The sequence below is a fragment of the Glossina fuscipes genome, unplaced genomic scaffold (assembly GCF_014805625.2).
Source record: "Glossina fuscipes isolate IAEA_lab_2018 unplaced genomic scaffold, Yale_Gfus_2 3, whole genome shotgun sequence".
In the NCBI taxonomy this organism is placed as follows: Eukaryota; Metazoa; Arthropoda; class Insecta; order Diptera; family Glossinidae; genus Glossina; species Glossina fuscipes.
The window spans coordinates 113,363-132,611 of NW_023998417.1; the positions used below are offsets into that span (position 1 = coordinate 113,363).

The 19,249-nt window shown below is 34.3% G+C and overlaps 3 protein-coding genes across 6 annotated transcripts in view; 1 reads left to right on the forward strand and 2 right to left on the reverse strand.

Annotated features, from left to right (window-relative positions):
- Nucleotides 1-18,110, forward strand: part of LOC119635077 — a 47,233-nt gene extending 29,123 nt beyond the window's left edge. Inside the window, exons 2-10 of one of the 3 annotated variants that reach the window (XM_038029634.1) lie at nucleotides 7,731-7,984; nucleotides 8,074-8,478; nucleotides 8,659-9,278; nucleotides 12,279-12,432; nucleotides 12,512-13,026; nucleotides 13,355-14,223; nucleotides 14,293-14,498; nucleotides 16,334-16,476; nucleotides 16,547-18,110. In XM_038029634.1, the coding sequence (XP_037885562.1) occupies nucleotides 7,731-7,984; nucleotides 8,074-8,478; nucleotides 8,659-9,278; nucleotides 12,279-12,432; nucleotides 12,512-13,026; nucleotides 13,355-14,223; nucleotides 14,293-14,498; nucleotides 16,334-16,476; nucleotides 16,547-17,213 (3,833 nt within the window). In that variant the 3' untranslated portion in view covers nucleotides 17,214-18,110. The remainder of the gene's footprint in view (nucleotides 1-7,730; nucleotides 7,985-8,073; nucleotides 8,479-8,658; nucleotides 9,279-12,278; nucleotides 12,433-12,511; nucleotides 13,027-13,354; nucleotides 14,224-14,292; nucleotides 14,499-16,333; nucleotides 16,477-16,546) is intronic. The other 2 variants (XM_038029636.1, XM_038029637.1) reach the window with 2 other exon arrangements.
- The window catches only part of LOC119635076, a 109,373-nt gene that overhangs the window by 89,041 nt on the left and 1,083 nt on the right, over nucleotides 1-19,249 (reverse strand). For both annotated transcript variants that reach the window (XM_038029633.1, XM_038029632.1), the window contains exons 2-3: nucleotides 18,379-18,953; nucleotides 18,185-18,265 (exon numbers count right to left, since the gene is read on the reverse strand). In XM_038029633.1, coding sequence (XP_037885561.1) covers nucleotides 18,185-18,265; nucleotides 18,379-18,953 — 656 coding nt within the window. The remainder of the gene's footprint in view (nucleotides 1-18,184; nucleotides 18,266-18,378; nucleotides 18,954-19,249) is intronic.
- LOC119635078 (testis-specific serine/threonine-protein kinase 1) lies at nucleotides 5,972-7,156 on the reverse strand. Its single transcript, XM_038029638.1, has one exon. It carries the CDS (start codon nucleotides 7,007-7,009, stop codon nucleotides 6,110-6,112), a length of 900 nt encoding a protein of 299 aa, XP_037885566.1. The 5' UTR covers nucleotides 7,010-7,156; the 3' UTR covers nucleotides 5,972-6,109.

Genomic DNA, 19,249 nt, shown 5'->3' on the forward strand with positions numbered 1-19,249 from the left:
ACAAAACCCTAAAAAGATCGCGTCCAATAAACTGATTTCCTTGCGACTCCTATACTAATAAGCGGAAAACAAAACATATTTAGTATAAAAGGACTATTATCGACTATTGGTGTCGAACTGATGAAAGTTTACAGAAAGTTTAAAATGGCCGAACCATCAATGAACTGCTTTGGCGGCTGAAAATGGCATAAGTTTTTCAAACACAATAATAACGGTGTGAAGCGGCTTAAAAGCTCTAAAATATCTTAATGTATTTTTTAAGCAATCAAGTTTGTGACCACTGCGGCAAGCAACAAAAAAAAAAACATGCCACATATTTTAAATTTTGCATTGTTTTCTACAGGAATACCTTAACAGGCGTATTTTGTGAGCAACGTCACAGAGATATCACAAGTTAGTCAGGTTTTTTGTGATCTTAGTAACTGAAAAATGGTTTGTTTGAGGTTTGAAATTTTTATTGTGACTATTGCCTCGAGGTGCAAAATTTATCGGAAGAACTCAAAGGATATGATAAGAAAAACGTACTCACAAGTTCTCATGCCTAACTAAGCATATGGTTGGCAATCTTGTAAAATTAGGAATATCTGGCAAAACTTTGAATAATCAATCTAAGGGAGTATCTTAGCTTAGATTCAATCTTTTTTTGTCGATTGCATTTTGTACTTGAATTCTTTACTTTAATGAGCGCAAAGGATTACAAACAAGTCAACAATAACTTCTTTTATATAGGGGCTTGTTCCCGACTAAAATATCAGTTAAATTTTATAATGAAAGTAATTGTTGGAACTACGCTTGATTATCTGTTGTAATTACTTCACTTTTGCAGACCCAGCCAACAAGTGATGCAAGATATGTAAGAATAAAGGCAAGCGTTACATTTTCTTTACTCTCGAATGAAATCGCTTTGTTAAAAATTCCCAAAAAACTTAATATTTTTTAAATAAATTTTAAATTTTATCCCGTTTTTTGCCCGAAAAAGTTAAAAGTAAGAAATATGTCTACTCATGCATACACACATCTTAGATCCATCCGCCGCCATTTCAAATTTTTTATACCCATCCCCGAAGGACGAGACATATAATCAAAAATTTACAACGCCCAGAAGGAGGCTTCAGGGGCCACGCAAAGTAGATGCATTCTTGATGAGCATCAAATTCTGAATCAATTGAGGCATGTCCGTCTGGCTGTCTGCCCGTTCATGTAATGTCTGTTTTGAACACTCTTCTGGCCGCAAAAATAAATTTATGGGAAAAAAATTCTTGCAGGCAAAAATTGGTGTTGAAAATGGGGGACAAATCGATCGAAGAACACACCTACAGCACCACGTAAATTGAGAATACCTCTGTTAGGTGTAAAATATTGTTTTGTAAAAATGACATTGTCGTGCAAAAACTTGAACGTGTATTCTAGGGGCGATGTTGTAGGAAAATAGAAAACATTGGCCACGCCTACCCGACATTATAGAGTATCAAAATTTAATGTTTTTTTCTTACTTAATACTTGTTCGTTTTATATATAAAACCTCATAAAGCATATGAATTCTTTGGCAGTCTCAAATTTAGAATACACCTATGAATGTCCGTCTGTCCAACATATATGTGGTTTTCAAAGGACACATACCTATGTGACAGAAAGTATCATTTTAAAAATAGAGAAAGTCTGCCTCCCCTACTCTATATTCTACGGTGATGGATATAAAACATTTGCTCACGATGGAATATAACTTTCTTACTTGTTTAAATTCATAGCTGAATCAATGGAAAATGTGCTAATATTTCATTTATTATCTTAGGCTCTAGTGATGAACAATTCTTTCGTATATAAGTATATATTGACTGAAAATGATCACTTGTTGTAAGAGTTGTCCAGGATACACCGTTGCAACGCGATTGGGAAGTTTCGCCACACACAGCGCACTCACACAAACATAGCGCCTTCTGATTACCGCTTATTCAGATCGATGTAGCACGCTTTGGCTGGCATACGGTTGAAGAAGTGCGAAAATGGTTTGGTCGCTGCCTATCAAATATGTCAATATAAGTCCTTTCGACATGATATCGGCATGTTGGCAAAAACATTGCAAAATGTTGTAGAAAATGTCGATAACTATTTTGATTATATATATATTGTGCCAATTTTCCACAAAAAATGCCTTCATATCACAGTCGCTGTTCTTAGTTTTATTTGCCGAAATTATTCTCCTAAACAATTTATAATATTTGAACATCGCAATATAAAATGCATATATATGCATGACTGTGTACTTATGTACATATCTTCAAATCCTGAAATATTTATGAACGCTCAAAAGCCTTCACTTTAACGATCCAACCGCACGTTATGCATTTGTAAGGTAGCAAAAAAGTGAATGTCTATTTAATAATCGGCTATAGAGAGGAAAAAAAAAAAAACAAAAAAAACAAAAAACCTATCTGTCACACAACCACATGAATCTTATAAAATTCCGCCCGGTTATCATGTCATTTGTAGGTAGATATGTGGTTTTCATACATAAACACAATATACTTTTGCGTCCATCGTGGTGCTCTTTGTGCCCGTCGTGCTGGCATAGACTTAGACTTAGTGCAAACGACTTTTAAGAGAAGCGGTCTTTTATATATATTACTTGTGTTGTCTTGTGCTTGTCTTGAAGAAACTGTCAACACTGTACAATTGTCAAAAGTTGAACAAATAACTACAAACAACAACTACATCGTTGATATTGTTGTGTATATACATATATATATATATATATATATTCGCGGGTTACGTGACCATATTTGGTAAAATTTCAGTTTAGTTTTTGCTTTACCCCAACCCTCTTTTTTTTCGCCCTGTCAATAGTTCAAGAAAAAAAAAAAAAGAAAAAAAAAAGATCACAAATGCTATCCGAATAAATGCGCAAAAGTTAAGAAATATCTTAAAAACTTATTGAAGCGTTTCGTTAAGTACTGTTCAATAGCGCGACGACTGTTAAGTGTGTGATTCACGATTTGATTTCGCCTTATGAGAATAAAAAAAGGGTATTTTCGACTTAGGGAAGAAAACGCCTTGAAAAAAGAAAAACGACGGCTTTCTAACATTCATTCACTAATGGAGTCTCTTACCAAAGGCACAAAATCATAATGATTTTCAACGAAATTAGGCTTTTGTATAAAGAGAGAGAAAAAGAGAGAGCTAGAGCTACCTTCTGCCTATGATATGTGTTTGTTTGAAATTTATAAATTAATACGTGATGTTAAATGAAAGGCCATTCATGCGTCGTTGCTATCGTTCTTATTGCTTTTCAACTGTTTTGCATTTTTAAGAACAAAAAATATCATATCATATATAAAGAGAGAAGTTTTGATGCAGCATTTAATATCCAGCAAATACTGTTATATCATGGTATTGTCGATTCTTTTACTCAAGGAAAATAAGAAAAACTTATTTTCCAAAGAATTTAGTAAAGAAAAAGTGTCATAACTATAATCACAAATGCCCATAATGCCTTATGCTTATGCTTAATGGAATTAAGAAAATTTTTCAATAAACACAAATTTAAGTATCTTTGATATGTCCCCAAGCACAGATGTGCTTTTAAATATATATTTACAAATATATATACTCATATATATATATATAAATATATATACTCATAACTACACACACATTGGACGGGTGCACACAAAGAATAAAATTTTGCGTTTTTCTTCTTTTATTCTCAAATATTTAAAATAAAATCAAATTGGACCGAATAGTCACGATCGCAAAGGCTGTTGACTGATTAAAGTGAATTTTGAAAGAGAAAATTTCGAGTCTAAGGCGGTTAAAGAAATGCAATAACGTTCTCATGACTCGCAAAATTGTTTCTTAGTTTTCTCAACTTAAACAAAGCAAGTTACGAAGGCGCCACGATCCTAATTCGTGTTATTGCTCTACATTCCTTTGTCGAACTTTGAGTAGGTTTGGGACGATCTTTTATAAAATTATTCCCAAGAATTCATTCATGATATACTTACAACAATTTAAACATATTTCGAACGTGATCGGTACAGAAAACTGTGCTTTGTTGCGCATACTATATTTCTGGTAGGAAACTTGCGGGGGGAAAAAGTGAAACTAGATACACGATGCGAATCGTAAACGAAAGAACGTGCGAGATATGAGCGACGAAATTTTCTATTTAAGATCTTTACGACGCTTCTCGCTCTTTTCGACCTTTCGCCACCAATGTCCGTCCATCATAACAACACCGGCAGGTCAAAACTGCAAATGCCGGATAAAAGCGCTTTGGTATTTTTACCGTATTTTTACTAAATAAAATTGCTCGGTCACTATGCATGTTTTAGCTGTAAAATTAAAAGCAGCCTTCGGCACATATTTCGCAGTGTCGTAAAGAGAACGTTACAATTAATGTATTCCGTACGTCCTTCACAGTTAAACATACGAAACAAATAATCCCTTTGCCATTCTTGGAAATACCCACTAAATTAAAATTTTCTTCATTAATTTGAGATTTATTATTGAACCCACTATGGGCATAAATTAAGATGAAAAATTGACCAAATGCTACATTTGGCGCCATACGTGATTGCCGCTAAATCATTAAATATATGTAAATATGATTTTAATATGAAATTTCCCAACTCAACAAAGAATGTTTCGAATTATCAACGATATGGTTAAGTTATTATATAATCTCAACATGGCTAATAATAGTGTATTTTACCAAAAAAAAAAAAAAATATATATATATATTAATAAAGAAAAAGAACGCACCACCTCTCTCTACAGATTCGTGCAATTTGCAACACTCTACGTTTATGTTATAAAAGGAAAGAAAATTCGAAATTATTATTGAAGAAGAAAATCAACTTATTCTCTACTCTATGGTTGTATTTAGGACATTTATTATAAACAAAGTTAAACATTTAACTCGACATATAAGCATACACATACATACATATACATACACCACCACCACCACCTGTGTGTATGACGTGCAACTCATGTCTACATTCAAAACTCTATCAATGGGTGTGTCTTCTTCGCATATTCGGAATCCTATCGATGGATACATAGTAGTTAGGTAGATATACTATCCGCATAGAAACGTATTAGTATTTCGTACATGCCAGGAACATATCGAAAGATGATGGTTTGTTTAGAAACTTAGGTCATTCATTTTTACAACCGCATGTGGAATGAAAGTGAAACAAACTAAGAAAAACTAAATACATTTTACGACTTTAAAAAAAAAAAAAAAAAAAAAGAGCAAAAAGGAAAACATATTCTTACTTTTAATTACTATACACATAAGTACTTATGCAGGGCAAGGCGACTAAGACCTAAACTTTACGTATGCATAACGACAGAGCGTACACCCCCTCATGATTTAAAGTCAAGTATTGTTAAAAAGTTCGATGCAATGTTTATTTATTTTTTTTTTTCCGATGTTCCACGTATTTCATAATTTTATTTAATTTATTTATTTATTTATTATTATTATTTGTTTTTTTTTTTTTTTTTTGAATCTTTTTAAATGAAATTTTTTACAGTAATATTTGATGTTAACAATTTAATTAATTAAATTAACAAAATAAATTAAGAGGGATTAATCTACAAAACGAGTTTAAAATCAGGATATCAAAGACACATTCTCTTTATGTAAAACAAATTCGAATCCGTTTATACCTAACCTCAAATGAAATGAGATTAAAATTTCCTTTAATGCTTGGGTTTGAGAAGAGGTTCAAAAATAAAAATGTTTTTTACACATTTGCTTGCAATTGAACGACCAAAAGTTAGATGTTAAAAGGATTTTAAAAAACCAATCGAGAATATATGAATGATCGGGAGACAAGTATAGTTTGCAATAAAATTGAGTTCGCTGTGAGGAAGATAGGCGGGGTTGATGATAGCGGCGTGTGGGGCGGGGCGGGGGGGGACAGGGGTGGGGACAGGTCGACGCGGCGGATTATAATAAAAAGACCAACTTCTTTATGCGTTCAAATCAAAATATTTGGTTTGGTTCAGTAAGCTTTTGAAGATAATTGATAATTGATTTGTACAAAATTCGGAACGTCCGCACTGAACACAAAATAGACGGACGCTTACTCAACGCAAACTATGCCATCGGCTCCTCCTCATCAGCACGCAGCCAACTACAGTTAAGAATTTCGCGTAAATTCCAACGAGCATGTGGTTCCGGCTCGAGCAATACGGCAACTGTAGCCTTTGCTTGAGCCGATATTTGGTCTTGCAATTTTCGCCGAAAGGCAAATTTCTTATTTCGTTGATCCTCAAGTAATTTACTTAAATTGCTGTCATCGAAAGGCATTTTTGCATTCAACATAATAAATAGTATGACACCTAACGACCAGGCATCGGCCAGTTTAGGATCGTATGGTCGACCGCATACCACTTCGGGCGCCGCATATGCAGCCGAACCACAATAGGTTTCCGATTTAATTTCACGGCCATTTTCATCGCAACAGTAGCGTGCGAAACCAAAGTCAGCTAATTTTATGTTAAGTCGTTTCGATAACAAAATATTTTCACACTTGAGATCACGATGCGCTATTTCATGCGAATGTAAATATTTAAGCGCCTTGGCCATCTGCATAAACCAGGCTTTTGCTTGCAGCTCCTCCACCGGACCAGACTTTTTAATATGGCTCAGCAAATCGCCATTTTCCGCATAGCGCATGAATATAAATATCTTGGGACCACGTTGCAAAATACTATGAATTTGAATGATGTTCGGATGATCGATTTTTGTTAAAATTTCTAATTCACGCGGAAAGAATTTATGGACAAAATCTGAAGGCGCTTTAGCTTTATCAATAATTTTGCAGGCTAAATGTACACCGTGGCCGGCATCGTCCGCATAACCAGCCGTTATAACTGTGGCATACGAGCCCTCACCAATTTTATGTCCAATGTTATATCCGCGCTGAGCCAAAGCGTCGATGTCGGAGTTGCGTGTACTTAATTGCCGATTGGAGGTTGTCGAAAATTTTGACATAATTGTTGGATTTTTATAATAGTGAAATTTTGTCTAATTGCATCTGAAGATGATACTCTGATGATTTGAATTTGCACTCGAAAGTGTAGACTAAAACTTTAAAAATAAAAATGTTCAAAACAGGACAAAATATTTATGCAAACTTTATACTGAATTCCAAGAATTTTTATAACAAATAAAAAAATACATTTGTCTGCCGTTCAAAATAAAATTTTGACAATTTTTGAAAAGAACCTTTCAAAACCTATTGAATTCATAATGATTTGATGAATTTTGTGATGATGACAAAACTTACTCTGACAACTATACGGGAAGGGAGGAGAAAAAAAATTTAAAATGCATCAAAAAGCAAACAACATAATTGGTGGGGCTGGATAGATGGGGAGAAATGGGAAGAAGAAGTGTTTCAATGCACAAACGTCATTTTTAATTTTTATTATTAGCATTGCATTGAGAGAAAGCATATCTCTCGCTTGTTTTGTGCTGCTGCAATTAACACTAAGGCATTAACTAAGGCATTTGTCATTGGTCACATGGTTGTTACCTCACCTTTAAATTGCAGCAAACAAAACAAGCAATTATTACAATGAACATCATATACGTAAGAACGAATAAATATCCTCCAAATTTAACATTTACATTTTGCATTTCTCATTCTCATTGTCATATTTTTTATTTTATTTTATTTTATTTTAATTTTTTTTTTCTTTTTCGTTCACAGCTTTCTTAAATGTCACGCACAGCATACGTGTCGATGTCAATGAGGAGGCTGAAAATATAACTGAAACCACCATAACCACAACAACCGCAACAGCGGTAGACCTCATAGACGAGAGCAATGTCACTTTGCTGGCGGATGATTCAGAGTTAAGTGCTTCAGAGCGTACAAGACGTTTAATACCGTATATGGCCTTCTATTTGCCGGTTTCAGAGTTGACCATTAATAAACAATATGCCTCCCTACCGTCACAAGCGGTACGATTATAATTTTCAATTATTTTAAGCAGCAATTTATAATAAATAGATGTTTTCTTTTCGTGTATTCCTTCTTCATGACTGTATAGTCGAAGCATTCTTTACGAACAAACAGTGGTAATGCTGGCATACTTAATACAAGTCCAACGGCAAGTCATGTGCCAATACCAACAGCATATGTGCACATGAAAATGAATGCAATGAGTGCACCTTCAGCTACAAGCGATGGCTTGGAACATTATTTGCCGCCCTCTGCTTCTGCAAATTATCAGATAAATGCAGGCACTGGTTATTACGATAGCAATATTGGTGGACATTCCCTGACTGCAGTTAAACAACTTGGCGATACCGATAATAACAAATATTCGAGAGTAGTTGATTTGGTGCCCCTACGGCCACCGGAGCTCACTGTCGGCGTCACACATTCGCCATTAGTAAGAGACAATGATGAAGGCAAAGTATATGCAACGCACAGACCAGTTAATCCTCACAAAGTGAGTAACAATAAGAGTAATAGCAACGAAAAAGACAATTTAAAAACAACAAAAAAAAAAAAAAATATTGATTGCGATCGCATACTTTTTTAAGAACCCATGATATGTACTTTTGTACTGCTTTTTCAATATAATGATTTTCAATTTTATTAAAAATAAATAAAACCCATTCTTTCATAGCAAAAGACAGTGCAATATTTTCCACCTTTATCATCGCAAACCTCATCAAAATCATCTTTAACTGCGTTCGAGTCTTTAGCCACTCCGCCAAAGGAAATAATAAGGTCTCGCCAACAACAAAATCAAGCTGCTTATCGTATACGCAGCAAACAATCAAAAAACAATTTAACACCATTTACAGCGTCTAATACAGTGCCGGGCGACTTCGTACCAATTGTTTATACGTCAGCGAATAGCAATAGCAACAACAACTTAAACAATATAATAACCAATACAGCTGAGGCCGATGACACTGCTCATATTGTATTGTACGACGATGAAAACGATGAAATAAACAAACACTATCAACAGCAAACGCAGCAAACCCAACCGCGGCAACAAATTGCTGTAGAATACTCTGCTTCATTGCCGCCAATAGATGTTCAATCATTGCATAATCAAAATTATCATCACCGCTATCGACAACAACAACAACAACAACAGCAACAACATCGGCATAATTCCAAACTCCAACAACAACAGCAACAGCAACAACAACAATCAAAGCAACAAGGGTATTTTAGTATTACAACTTCCACGGTGGCAGGAGAATTGGCACCAGAAAATACCGTAACCATAAGGTATTTAAAAATTAAATGTCTCGCTAAACAGTAATACATAAAAGAATGATTTAGTGGTTTTTACATGATTATGCGAAAAATTATTAAACTGAATTATAGTACCGCGCTTATGGAAGCGCATGTGGTGGCATTTTTAAGAATAGTATCGCCCGCTATGGATACACTGCCGTAACATTTCCAATTTCTTGTTTTCTTATCGCGATATTTTTTGAACCCTTGCAAGTACATTAACGTGACATTATGTCCGATTGTCATATAAGAGAAAACTTCAAAAAACTCCAGCTGACTTGTACACTCCTTTATGGCCGCTATGCTAAAGAAAGCCCAAGAAGTGAAAACAACAAGCAACAAGTTCGCTGGAGAAAAGTTCACTTAAACTCTAAACGAAAAGCTTTGAAGGCATTTGTGTTTTCAAAAAAATTATTGACCTAACTTTCAGTCTATGCTGTGTTTCATTGTCGCAAATCAGTATCGTAGTATGAGTCCTTTGAAGATTTAGTATATTTTTTTAACAAATTCCTCCAAATCCTATGTGTAAACCGGATGCTTGTCATCTCTGTCTGAATCAGTCAGATCTTATCAATCACATGGAGTTGCTAGCAACGCTATATTGTTTTGCTTCTAATAAAATCTTTCATTTGCTAAAAGTCAAAGTATCTAAGATGTTCTCTTCAGCGCGCAGTTTACAGCCATCGGTAACGTCTTGTTTTCAACGAATGTAAATGTCAACGGTGGTCGCGCCATTCATAGCTCGCTGAGAAAAATGAATAAAAAATGCATTTCTTCTTTCATTTCGCATATTATGAAATATTCAGAACTATGCGAGACTAAGTAGGACGTAAAAAGACACCGCTCGAAGTTATTATTTACTTTAAAGGAAACTAAAGCTGACAATAAATAAAAACAACGGCGTTATTAGATTCACTCTTCTTCCTCCTCCTCAGCTCCCAATAACAAAATTACAAACTTTGGACATATTAGTGGGACGGTCGTAAAACTTTTTTATAGTTTTCCCCTACACGATCTTGGATATGTATGATGAACACCCATGCATGCATCTCTGCATGCCAAAGCTCTATATTTAGCTTAACACATTTGCGTAGAGCAAAAATTTCAGTGATGTGTTAAAAATGGCAATCAATTTATTGCATACATTTTTCATTGACAGGTAAACGATCATATGTTAATCGATCAGATCAAATTTTTCAACTGAAATAAGAGATAAGAGAAAACATGAGGAAAAAGGGACAATAAGAAAATCTGCTCTCTTTGTAGTGGGCAGAAATTTACGAATTTAAAGGCACTTTAATACGCAGAGAAAAACCTAAAGAATCAATTAATCAATATTTCGATAAGTGCAATAATGACAGAATTATATAAAACTGAAAGAATAATAAAATAATAATAAAATTAAAATTTGAATGTTATAGCAATCATGTCATTTTTCACGTCTGCGAACTGATGCAAGAAACTGCAACGCCCCTTTTTCGGTTCTGTTCAATCCGAAGAAAGGCTAGCTACTAACATTAGTAGCCGAACCGAATGCGATGATGATCAAACTTGAAGGAATCAAATAATAATTAGCTGCTCCAAGTTAAGAAAATCTCTACTTTATGACTACTCTCATGAACAATTGCTACAGGTGCGTCAGAAACAAGCGGAAAGTGCGACAGTACATCATGGAATGATTTTTAACATGATAACATCTGTCGTCCTATTGTAAAATTCGCCGGGAGACCGTTAGCATTAGCAAATTGCAACGTCCTAGACGGTCTGCCTCCACTGAATTCGCCATATATTACCCCTTCTAGTTAACATCTGCTTCAGTCGATTACTCAATATCTGCCTAGATGGCGCTTTCTTCATTATGATGGTGTTCTGATGGATGCCTCAAATAGCCAGTTATTCTTCCTTTTTGGTATGGTTTCCATATGTCCCCAAAAAATAGGAAAGACTCGCAGCAATTAACAATTCGCTAAATAAAATATATCATGCGATTTTTTCGATTGATATTCAAGCTGACTTTAAACAATTCTTTCAAACTTGTTTTACATAATTAGATGAATGTTTCGGACCGATCAATGTCGATATATGCCTATACTATATATCACATTTTCTGCTATGTAGAGGCACTCGAATTCAATAATAAATTTTGGAACTAAAATCAACGATGCTAACAGTGGAGAGATTTACACGACTTTTAAAACTGGAGCACTTGATAGTCCCTAAAAAACATTGTCTGCTTCCTCGAAATAGTAAAGTCCTTTGCAGTACTTTTGTGTAATGATGAGCTTTCAACGAAAATGAGAAGAAACTCACATGAAGTTAATCTTATAATAAGAATTCTATCGTCCAATGCGGCAAAAAAGAAAAAAAGAGATTATGTCAAGCTGGACAAAATCATTTATAAATTTCGCAAGTACAGTTATTTCAGAGTTTCTTGATCTTGTTTTAAATTATTGAAAAAAAGTTTTTTTTTTTTAAAATGGTATTCGTTGAAATGCTTGATGATATTGAATATATGAAATCGAATATTTCGTGCATATTACCTAGATAAATATAGCATTATGAACGTAGAGAAATACCTTAGAGCGTATATTACAATAGTGAATGCATACAACAATAGCATAATGTCTAAATTACTCATAATGTAATAGTAATTGAAAATAATTGTCATAAATCACTAGAGGCTAATAAAATTGTATTTGCTTAAAAAGCAATTAAATCTCCATCCATTCAACATAAGCAACTATTGCAATGAAATGCATCAGAGTCTGCATAATTCTCATACGTAAGTAAGAGTTATACGAACAATACATAAATTCGTGTTTATTTTTCAATTTGCTTCTTATTACTTTTTACAAAAAACGACAACGACAATGACAACGACAACGATAACGACAATAACAACTATGATAAAATCAGTTGTCAGCTGAAACATAGATATGCATGTAAATACATAAACATATTCATCAACACGTTCATATTATTTTAATATAGTCCACCCATTCGTCATCATATTGGGGGACATAATGATGCTGTCGTTATACACCAACAACAAGGATTAAAATCGACACAATTTCAACCTCCGAAAGCAGAAAACTTTTTCATAACAAACATACAACAAGAACATCATAATCCCCTAAAGGTAAAGGTATGGCAGGCAGGATATGAATATATATATATATGTCTTGTAATACTTTAGCTATAATGTATTGTGTGTGCATTTACAGCCACCGCCGCCGCCGCCTCCGCCGCCGCAGCAACGCATACGTTACAAATATCACCCGCAACTGCGGCAACAACAACTTGTCAGTCAACAAAAATATCGTGTGCCCAGCAAGGAACGTGACCAAACATCACATAAGCATTCAATGACAGAGCCTCAGGTTCTCATACTTAGCAGTACATCGCCACCTGTAGAAAGCGTTTCTGTCTCCACGCAATATCCACAAAATACTTTCATTCGTCACGCTTCATACAATCATCCAGATCTATCCATGCCACCCAATCATCATTTAGACACGAATGGCAACAGTGCTTTACCAACCTACCATCAGGTTCTTACAATACCGGTACGAAATTTATTCCGTGAATTTGATGGGCAAACAATTTCGCAACCTGGTGGTCAGAGTTATCACAAACAACAACACCAACAATCAACACATCGTTTATTGGCACCATCGTCACCGCCATCACTATCATCATCAGCATCATTACACGCATCACATTATCCCACGGCTATTGGGTAAGTTGGTCAACATTCACATGCATACATGCACATGTAGTTATGTACGCATTCCATTATTATACAATGTATGTAGCTGCATGTACAACACATTTCATAGCGTCACGTTCACTTTGTAGAATATGATTATACAGTTTAATTTAAAACAGAATATATTTGCAAACGTCTGAAGATTTTCTAATAAACTCCCAACATGTACGACAAATGTAAATGAATGGAAAAAATAAATAAAAAAAAAAGTAACTTCGCTCTAAAAATGTTTGGCAATAAAGTCCTTCTTATTATAGCGTTTTCTTCTTCTTCTTCTTCCTTTTTAAAATTTTTAAAGACCCTCCACTCCTCAATACATTGACTATTTAATTGATGAACCCAAGCAATCTTTGGATGAAGAACAACATGCATACTTTGTTGTGACAACACCTTCTGCGCCAAATAGTCATCGCGACGAATCCATTAGAACAAAGGAAAATTATGATCCCACTCTGCGTACAATTTACAAAACAAAACCCGGCTTGCATCTGCAACAAACAATTCAGCCAAAAAAGAATGTCAATCATCCGTTAATTAGGTATAAAAATCCAATTGCTCGACCAATGCCGGCAACACCCACACCGAGCAGCACTGTCTCATTGAAACCAACCGCAAAATTTGTTTATGTTAAAGAGGAATTTGGTCAAAAATTAGTGCCGTCACAGGGTTTATTTAAAACGAAGCAAACGGCAGCCAGCGTACACTACAATAACAATGCAAACAATGCAAAAATACCGGAGGAGCAATTGCAAAAACAGGATTTAACGACTCAGCCGCTAACGCCCCAAAGGAATGAAGTAAAACAGCATCATCAGTCATCTTCAACATTGGCAGATCCAAATGAACTGCCAGATATACGCACATCATCGCTGGCCGAAATTCTCCACAAACTGCAGGAGAGCAATCATTTGCCGCATACTTTGACACCGGATAACATTGACAATTCGATTAAAACACTTATACATATACTCAACAATTTGAAGCAGACCCAAACAATTGTGGCCAATCCACCCCAGCACCATGAGTTGCCGTCGCACTCACCCGACTATGATTACAGCGCAGATAGTAGAGAACAGCAGCAGCAGCAGCAGCAACAACAACAACAACAACAGGACCACCATAATATACATGATTTAAACTTATTGCCTATACATCATATGGGAACGCGTAAGTTTACATTTAAAAAAAAAAAAAATTAATAAATCAATAAATTTGATTTGATATATGACCTTGCAGATAGACAACCAGGTCCTAGTACAGGACGACCAGGCATTGATTATCCCAATTATGCTGACATACCAGAGACATCTTTCGATTGTTCGCAACAACGTTATAAAGGTTTCTTCGGTGATCCGGAAACTCATTGCCAAGTATGGCATTACTGCGATTTAAATGGAGGCAAAGCATCATTCCTTTGTCCAAATGGTACCATTTTTAGTCAGGTGAGCAAGAAAAAAAAAAACTTTGACTGAACTTTTTTATACTTTGTTGCACTTTCGAAAAAACTTGAAATTTTTTTATTTTTTTTCCGGATTACAGATGAGTCTATGAAACGTTTTAGCGAATTTAAAAAAAAAAAAAAAATTTTTCATCAATTTTGTTCTTTTTATTTCCCATAGTGGGAATCGTGATTTCAAAACAGGTATATGAACGCGCGTTTACAAATTTAAGACGCTCGCTGACCATAATACCAGTTGGACCGAATTTCGTAGAATTGTTTTAATCTTTCGGAAGCCTATGTCATTAATATACAAAGGAAGTGCAAAGGCTATGGTTGGGAACTAATGGCTTTTAGAAATAAAGAAATGTGCGTACACGCTACATGGGTATTAATCGCTTGTGTTGTAGTTGGATGCACGAATAAATTTTTTCCGTGAAAAAGTTGAAAAGAAAAAATGGTTTAATCAAAGTATTGACAAGCCACTATTTAGTCAACTTTTGCGCGTAATGTGAATTTCTTGCGAGCAAAATAGCCGACATTTTCAAACTTTGTACACGTTTCACATAATTAGTTTCGAAAAGAATTTTGATTCGTAATTAAGAAACAAATGGAAATGGCAAAAATGGATCTTAAATCGTAAATCCTCTGCGCCCTTCTACTCTGACCAATTTTGGTCATTTTCAATACCAACCTACGTGCAGACCAAATTTGAGATCGATATCTTCATTTTTGCGACAAGGATAGTGCCACACCACAGAGACGGACAGACACGGCTAAATCAATACCGAATTTCACGCTGATCAAGATTATATATACGTTATAAGCTTTTTGAAACTTACTTCTGGATTTTACATGTATTATGGAAAAAGATAAAATAGGTAAACCTGCACCTTACAGTGGTGGGTATAAAAAGAAGTGTGTTTTCGAGAGTACTCACTGAATCTAAGATGAGCATTAACCTGCTAAAAGGGACGCGAAACAGGGCTACAGACATCTACATGTGTGAAGACCTTTCCACCGTATCAATTTTGTTCGACATAATCAATGGAAATTTTCTTTTTTTTCATGCCACGAGATAAAAGAAAAAAATCAGTTCTCATTTTATGGCTTTTATGGCATTCTTAGAACTTCAGCGGTTAAATAAGCAAATGTACTTCATGAAAGCAATACACGAATCATAGACTGATCAAGAACAGTTTTAGTTAATACAATGTTAATGATTGTACATAAAATGCAAATATGTTCACATTTGCAAACAAATTAAATGCTTACGAAAATGTGTGAAAATTCTCACGTCAATCCAATCAAAATATTGCAAAATTTATAAGAACAAGTTTTCACAAGTCAAGCGTATGTACGTAATAATCAATATATTTACACTGAAACTAAACAAAAACAAGCATAGACAACATATTACGCGATGAACATTATATACAGCAATTAACTATATTTCAAACGTTTACGTAGTGCAATAGAGTTTTGAAAGTCATTTGAGAAAATATTATTTTACTTAAGCATTTATATTTAATGGCTGAAGTTTTGGTAACAATAAATACGCTTGTTAAGATAAAGAAGAGTGAGAATTAATATGAAACTTTAATTGAAATAAAGATGAGACTAATTTCATTTAATTTGCACGTAATGGCATTGTGCATATATATATGTATATACATATATACATATATACATACATACATACATACATGCATACGAAAATGGATACGCATATATAATACATATATTGTTTGTGTATATATATATGCACATATTGTTTGTGTATATATATTACATCCATATATATATATATATGTACCAAAAATTGCTTGTAATTTATAGATAGCATTAACCTGTGACTGGTGGTTTAATGTTAAATGCGCTACAACCGCACAGTTATACGTTTTGAATGAGCGGTTATACAAGTACATATTGCCATTTACGCCTAAATTTCCCGAAGACTACAGTGGTCCTTTGGTGGATAAGTACGTAAAAAATTAATTGAATAAAACATTGTTGCGCGCTATGTTATAAATTTTATTTTTAATTACACAGATACTTAGCTTTGAAATTTCAAGAGATGGAAGAGAAAATGCGTTTAGAAAAGGAGAAAGCTGATGAAGAAACAAAAGAAACCAATACATCGAATGATGGTAACGATAACGACAATAATGATAATGATGATAATGATATCGATAATATTAACACTGAAAGCGAAGATACAGGCACTGAAGAACCGATTACGGAGGATAATAAAACCGTGCAAAAGCATGATACCATTAATTCTGTCGTCAGTGAACAAAGTTCTGAAAGAAATTTACTTATAGACGATGAAGTTAATGACATTTCTCAACGGGACAAATCTATGAATGCTTTTGAAAGCACTACAATATCCACGATAACAGTAACGCCAAAATCTAACGAAGAGCTATCGCTAAGTCTTAGACCGATAGTAGTATCCTCTACGGCCGAGCCAGACTATGATGACAATGACGACGCTAACAATGAGCAAGATAAACTTGCTGATACTTCTACGGATAGAATAGAAATACGAAAGGCTGAAAAGAATAACAATGAAACGGTCACCGATGTTCCTCAAACGAAGTCAGAAGATAATTTGAACGTAACCGTTGAAAAAGTAGAAATTATGGAAATTAAATCAGACGGTACATCAGGTCATATAATACCAGACACGATAATGAAGAAAAACCGAAATAAGTAAACGTATTATTATTAACTAATAGGGATGGTATATTTTTGATCTGGGGGGAGCAAACATTAGATAGAAAAAATTTATTTTAAATTAAAAATAAAAGGACCATATTCGGCCTATGTCGAATGATTTCAAACTCACCATTCGCTTGAAAAAAAAATTAATGAAGGGATTGCACAATGGGGCGCGTTAGTACATTTTATAGGGTAATATATATCTGAACATAAATTGCAGAGCAAAACGACACAAAGTTTAACGTAAGACATTCGAAGAGTAGTTTTTTCATTTAATAGGGAAGACATTGCCTAAACAGCATTAATAAATGAATTTCTAATTTTTCGAAGCTTTTCGAACGCTGAACCTGTTGCTCATAAAAAAATTTAAGGCGTTCATGTTCTAGACTGCTTATTGATTGCATAGACATGATATCATTTCATCGGATAGAGAAAGAGATCTATAGGGCTAAGTTAACACTACATACAAATCTAAAATTCTGAATTAGACTCGAAACACGATCATGCAGATAGATTAGCTAAGCTACAGCACTATAAATGATGCTGAAAAGGGACATTTCTAGTTTACAAGAATGCATTTCTATGCTTTGTAAACGCACTACGCATGGCTTGTGGTGGGTTTAAAAAAAAAAAAAAAAAAAATTATTTTTTAAATAAGCTTAGATCTAAATATGCCTTATTCGAATATTGCAAAAACTTTCAAGATATATTCATTTTACGTAACGTCTTTAAACCAGTTTTAATCGCTAGTAACTGGTGCTTAAAAGACACAAAAATATATATTATATTTAAATGTCTCATTTTAGTGAAACTTGCCATACTTAAGTTCACAAAAATATTAAATTAACTTAAATTCATATTACTTTCTTCTTTTGTAAATATATTTCTATGTATATGTTCATTTTCAAAAAATTTATTCCTATAATTAAGTACATATCTATTTATAAATAAAAATCCGAAACTTACCTTTTGAGCATTTTGAACACTATCACGGTATAGCTTGACATTTTCCATAACCGAAGCCAACTCTTCCATAAGTTTCTTATTCTATAGAAAGTAATAGAGAAAAAAAAAAAAAAAAAACCAAATGTCATTCGACAACATAGCCATTGAATAGAACATTTTCTTAATATGCAACGTGAACTAAGTGATTTACTTACCTCTTCAATTAATGGGCAAAAACTATGATTGTTATGATCGGTTCGCGCACATTCGTAACAGCAAGTAACATCACACATGCGACAGTAATAATCCGAACTACGATTGTGACGTTTACAATGCTTCGGCTTCGGCAATTGATTATGTTGACCTCGAATTTCATCCAATGGTACCAAAAGGTGCTTTTGCAATGTTTTCGAATTTTTGTGTACCGAATCGAAACAACGCTTACACATAGACACTCTACATTGACGGCATTTGCCTGTAGCGACAGCACTATCACATTCGGCACATTGCGGTGCAATATAACCCATATTGTCTGCAGATGCGACTAGGGTATTGTTGAATGAGCCGTCTGTACGATAAAATTTCAAATGATTCAATTCACCCATTACAAAAAAGTTCATATCGAAGATCTGGCGTATTCGGAAATTAATAGTAGTTTGCGACTGTGGTATTGGGATTGGCTTAAGACATACACCGCATTCTAACTTTCGTCGATTGTGAATAACACAATTCTCGCACATATTATGGCCACACGTTAGCAAAAAGGGACGATGACTTCGAATATTAGTGTCTGCAGGGGATAAAGAGGCAACTTTAGATATAGTTTTATATGGAGTGCTCTTTGACTGCAACCAGAACTAACAACATATATATATATATATACATATATATATATATATCCGAACAACTTTAAGAATAGCGCTAAAAAGTAAAGTTGTAATTAAATAAGCTTGACTTCGCTTTCAATACTTTCAAGACATTCAATTCGAAATTCTTCAAGGCTTTTTAACGAACTTGGAGCAAAATAGAATACACTTAATACAACAGCCATTTTATAAAAGTTATTCTATAATCAACCAATTTGAT

What these genes read in the sequence shown, in the direction of transcription:
- LOC119635078 (XM_038029638.1), bottom strand. Translation starts at nt 7,009, where the DNA reads ATGTCAAAATTTTCGACAACCTCCAATCGGCAATTAAGTACACGCAAC.